At 41.0% G+C, this 5,346-nt stretch overlaps 1 protein-coding gene across 1 annotated transcript; it reads right to left on the bottom strand.

Moving 5' to 3' along the window:
- Nucleotides 1-2,281: 2,281 nt before the first annotated feature.
- Nucleotides 2,282-4,888, bottom strand: LOC306908128 (mRNA decay activator protein ZFP36). The gene is made up of 2 exons (XM_079480729.1): nucleotides 4,681-4,888; nucleotides 2,282-4,527 (listed from the first exon to the last, which is right to left on the bottom strand). Exons 1-2 carry the CDS (start codon nucleotides 4,711-4,713, stop codon nucleotides 3,574-3,576), a joined length of 987 nt encoding a protein of 328 aa, XP_079336855.1. The 5' UTR covers nucleotides 4,714-4,888; the 3' UTR covers nucleotides 2,282-3,573.
- Nucleotides 4,889-5,346: the final 458 nt, after the last annotated feature.

The following is a 5,346-nucleotide window of genomic DNA, read 5'->3' as shown; positions in this document are numbered from 1 at the left end:
GAATTGAAACATGTGAAATGTATGCAATGTTTAGGGAACATTGCATTTGGCTATTTCTTTTCATTATGTTTTACAGCTTTCTTTTTCAAATTTTTTTTTGCTATTTTGAGGAACTGAATATGACACGATCTACACGAATTCTGCATTGTACATAGCGAATCCGCCATGGCGTGAGCGCAATTTAAGACCATGCGCCCAGGCGCCGACTGTTTCCCGCCGTTAAACTAGCAAAAGTGGATTTGGACACCCCTGAGTGCACCTGCGCCATGCACTTTAGAGCATGCGCTTAGATCGTTAAAATTGGGCCCATGGTGTTTTATGAAATTCCTTTATCAATACATCCAAACCCTTCTTTCTACTTAGGGAGAGCTGTCAAAGTCCCAGATCATTAGCAAACAGTGCACTGTTATTGCAATTTCAGGCCTGGCTTTCCTGTGCTGTTTAACAGCTGCCACTGTTTGCTGTGTCAAGCACACCAAAACCACACTGAAAAGAAGAGACAGGGAAAAGACTGGCCATTTGTGTGTTATTTGCTTTGCTGGACTGCCTCTGTTGTTATGGTTACACATCCTGTGTGTGTTCTGGCACAAGAGGAGCAAAATGGACTATAAAGTTCATGTATCTCTTGAATGCGACAATGGCAGCTACGCCACAATAATAACCACAGTAACTTACCCATGTCAAAATAAGAGCTCAAGATTTTCTGGACAACTCTTTAGGGTGGAATGAATTGTTTTTTAAATGTTCTTGGAGAATTTTTTCGTCGATTTGATCAGATTTTCCTGTGGCATTTGACTGAGCCCCCACACTTCCTCATCTACGACCAATGTGTGACATGTGATGATGGGTATTTTAAGATGCCATGGCCTCACGTGTGATGTTTAACTCTGTGTAAACATAATTAGAATACGAAAAAGTTAAAGTGTAGAAATAAAGAAACTAAATTTATTGGATTATTTGGTTTAGAAATAAATACTATCAATTAGCACCACAGGTCCTGTCCTTTTATTTCACTTATTTAACTGGATTTAGTTATGCAGTAGTGGCCAAAAGTGTTGTCTTTTGTTCAAATATTTAATTGAAGGTTGTATTTTTGTTGTGCAGTTGTGCTTGGAGTATGGATTGAAGCTCAGCTTTGGGATGAATTTAAGGTTTGGTAAAAAAGTAATCACGATACTCACTGGGCCAAGGCCAATGTAGGAGAATGGCTACAAATCATTACGACAAGAAAGGATCAACTGAATGATAACTGATACATTTGTGAGCTTTTTACTTTTCAATGCATTTTTGTATATGAATAAAACCCATTTCCTTGTCATGTTGCAGTTTGTCTTTTTTTAACTAAATAGAATCTTAAAGTTGAGTGTTTTTCCCTTTTTGTACCATACTCATCATATGTTGATGGCTTAATCTGACCTGAGGGGGCTTTAAAAGCTAATCTTGTACAAATATGTCCTCCTGACATCAGTTTTGGCCTCTACTACATGGTTCTGCATGAACACAGAGAAAGATATTTGGAAGAATGCTTACAGTTCTTGGCCACCATGGAGTACCATTGACCTTTTTCCTACGATGGTAGTCCATGGTGGCCAAGAACTGTTTGGTTACAGTAAGTAGGCTCCCAACAATGAACATTTTGGATGTCTCCTTAAACATATACCCGATTAATTTCATCAATACGTTATAAAAAGGAGACGTCAACAAAATGCTGTGTGAATGTGACTTTGTGTGTGAGTTGTGGGAGTCACTGACTTTAGGAACAGGATTAGGAAATAAGCAAAATTCTTACAAAAATGTCCCACACAGACAGCGTCAGCACAAACAGACAATGTCAAGTCAACTTCTTTACAGATTGCATGTCCTGTAAAATTGGACATTTCTGACATTGTATGAAGTTTACACAATAACAGAACAACTATTTGCAGATTATATAAACAGTATATCATACTCATATTTTGTCTACTTTTAAACAAAGTGCAGATATAATATGCGCTTCCAAATGGAAATAAAATATTTAAAATTCATGAAGCGTCATTAAACGCAACATTTGTTAAACTTTAACGACATCATATTGAATTATGAATGAAATTAACGTTTGCTCTGTATAATGATTGTAGTGTCTTTGCACTATAGTTCATGAACAGCTAGAGAAGTTAAACATGATCGGTTAAACATTGAATGGGGAGGTGCTTCACTAACCTCATGCATACATTTCAGTAACAGAATGTTCAGAAAACCAGCAAACTCTGCTGCAATGTTATACGTTTAGCAGTATGTTTTTCATTACTTTAATGACTCCAAGAAGGAATACATTCACAAAGTGACAATGTATAGCCTTATGCAATGCCTGACACACTGGGTGTCTTTTCCATGCTTGATACAACCATACAGCAGTCCATTAAACTGACCAGCTCAGATCTAGAAGCTGACAACACCATTTGCAACAGTGCCAAGATTATAATCTTAACAAACAGCTCTGGCTTGTTTCAGACATACAGGTAGTTGTCTGGGTAACCTGACCGGGTCAGATCTCAGTGCTGTTGTGTAAAATAAATTGTGTGTGCCAGATATGACCATAATCCTAATATTTACACAACAGTATTTTTGGAAAGGTGATTTTGAAATGAGAGTGGGTATGTGGGAAACCCTTGTAAGCAAGTGGGAATTGTCATTTTGTGTTACAGTGGGATTGGACACAAAAGACACAAACAAACACTCAGTAAGGCCGTTTTGATAGTTTTTCACAATCTGCATTTATTACATTATTATTTTGGTCATCTAAAATAGTTTCCATCGGTTCATGCCAAACATCTCTCATTAGTAGAGACTCTTGACACATGTTGATAAATAAGTAAAAAATACATTGCTGTAACTTCAATAAATACTTAATAAATATATTAGTTATGTCTATACAATTACAAAAAAAGAAAGAAAATGAAGCAACCTATACTCTATAGAAATACTGTACTGTTACAGTCCCTGATGAAGACAAGCTTCCTTGAGAAAGGACCCAACCAGGGTTGTTGAAACATTTCACAACTTGACAGGTCTTGTCCAATATAAATATACAGTTTAAAGTTTGTTTCTTAGGATTCTCGTACAAACAGGTACCTAACATCATAATGCTTTGGTTAAAATGCTACATGGAAACATTCTCCCAAAAAAGATTTTGTAAAGTGCATTTCTTTGTGAGTGAATGTAAGGTCATTTTCCCAAGTTCATCACATTGTTGGTTGATACATAGGTGTATATTATTCCCCATTTATATTCATATTAAATGGTTGTTCGGGGCACAAGTTCTGCTCATGCCGCTAACAAAGGTGAATATATTTTTAAGGCACTTGTCTGTCAATGTTTACTGCTAAACAGCGTTGAAAGGGAAGACGTAATCACAGAGAACAAGCAACATAACACACCGTTATAAAAAAATGGCCTAGCCTACTTATAGGATTGGAAGGCAGCTTCGTATGAAAATAATCTCTTTTAGCACATACACAATAAATTAACAGTATTAAGACTCGTTGCACATTACTTTGAATTATTTTGATTGGAAAATAATCGTATTAAAGTCTTTTAGTCGGAGACGGACATCCGCGCGAACACCGACAGCCGCTTCCCGCCCGAGCCATCGAAGGTGGGGGACTCGGAGCCGCTCGAGCTGCCGGTGCTGCTGTAACTCTCGCGGTCCGACAGCGAATCCTGCGAAGGAAAGCGCTGCAGGTTGAGTGTCACGAAGGCTTTGTTGCGCTCTTCCTTAGCGTAGAGCCCGTTCCCCGAGTTATTTCCGTGTCCACAGACGCACCGAGGCTCCGCCGCGAAGGGCGCATTGCTGATATCTCCGCTGCTGTACCGACTGAAGGCAAACATTTCGCGGGACGAGTCGTTGAAGACGGGGGATAAGATCTCCGCCGGAGGGGGGGAGACTGACGGCGCACGGGTGAAGCCCTGGGGCTCGTATAAAGGGGGAGATGTACTGCGAGGTCCGGAAAAACCGGCAAAGCTGACGGTCTGGCGAAGGAGACGCGGGTTGTGGTCGGAGGGAGCTTTCATGGAGCTTTTGTCCTCGTGGATGAAGTGACAGCGGGGTCCGTAAGGACAGTATCCGAACTGGTAGAAAGTGCGACATGCCTGAGTCTTGTATTTTGGGTGGCGGTTGAGACCGCGCAGTTCGTAATCGCCGTGCGCAAACTGACACTTGCTGCCGTATTTGCAGTTGCCGTGCTCTTGAAAGCTCCGGCACAGTTCGGTCTTGTACCGGTTTGAGGGCAGGGTCGCCAGAGGAGGAAATCCGGGTGGTGGAGGGACGTCGTTGGGCTTCATCCTGTTGAAGGTGGACAGGCTGCTGTCGGTCAGACTCATGGATCGGTCCGGTTTAAAGGGATATTCGGGTTTACCGGGCGCTCTGTCGCTCCAGGCGTCTTTCGACCAGCCGTTGGGGTCGTCGGTGAGCCCCTCGGAGCTGATGCTCTTCGAGGGGTAAGGACGGGATAGAGTAAACGCATCATCTAAACCCAGGTTGATCAGATTCTGAAAAGGAATGATGAAAGAAATGAGCACATCTCATCTGAATTGGACAAAAAGTGCCACGTAGTTCGCGTAGTGAATAGCGGCGATGCTCCATAACAAAACGTGTATGTGTATGTATGAGCGTATAGAAATGGGAATCGTCATTAAACTTACCCTTATGAGACTTTCGCCCAGCGAATCGGACATAGTGAAGTGTTTTTGCGCCCTGAAGAATTGTTATGAAATAGACAGATGTAGCGCTGGTAGCCCTGTGATGTTAAACGCGCCGAAAAAATCCCTATTTATATATAACGAGAAGAGAGGGCGTGGCTGTATTCCCGTACGTAGCCTACGTCGCTTCCACCCATTGACATTGACTCGTAAAGCCGCTTGAGTGTTTTTTTACCAGTGGCAGGATTTTTTTTTTCAGTTTCATCGCCAAAGAGAGCCGTGATTAATTTACAGTAACCTGTCGATGACTGTCCGTCAGACCTTTCACGTGGATTATACTACCACGTTTGGTTGAGAACGATACTGTTCATGTTTTCCAACAGTTGTTTTGTAATGTTAAATCACTGTGAATACTCTGACATTGAGAAGTATATCAGTTTACGTGGTAGTTATGCTATGTAAACATGTTGTGTGATTTCTTTCATTTTATAACAAAAGTGTACATCTGCCAGTGAGCTGGGTCCTAGTTTCATTTTTGAGGTGTCAAGTCTGACTCATGTTGTTATGTAAAGACTCCATTTCTACCACTTGTGGCGCTGATGTGAACTGACAATGCCTTTGCTGAGGTGGCCAAAATAATAATAACTATTATAATAGAGTATGCATAAG

Source organism: Barbatula barbatula (genome assembly GCF_947034865.1).
Source record: "Barbatula barbatula genome assembly, chromosome: 19".
Taxonomy (NCBI): domain Eukaryota; kingdom Metazoa; phylum Chordata; class Actinopteri; order Cypriniformes; family Nemacheilidae; genus Barbatula; species Barbatula barbatula.
This window is presented reverse-complemented; position numbering and strand designations above follow the sequence as displayed.

Bases quoted from the DNA above. Each gene is read 5' to 3' on its own strand.
- LOC306908128 (XM_079480729.1), bottom strand. From the start codon at position 4,713: ATGTCCGATTCGCTGGGCGAAAGTCTCATAAGG. The intron at 4,528-4,680 runs GTAAGTTTAATG...ATTCCTTTTCAG, and splicing joins TGGGCGAAAGTCTCATAAGG to AATCTGATCAACCTGGGTTT.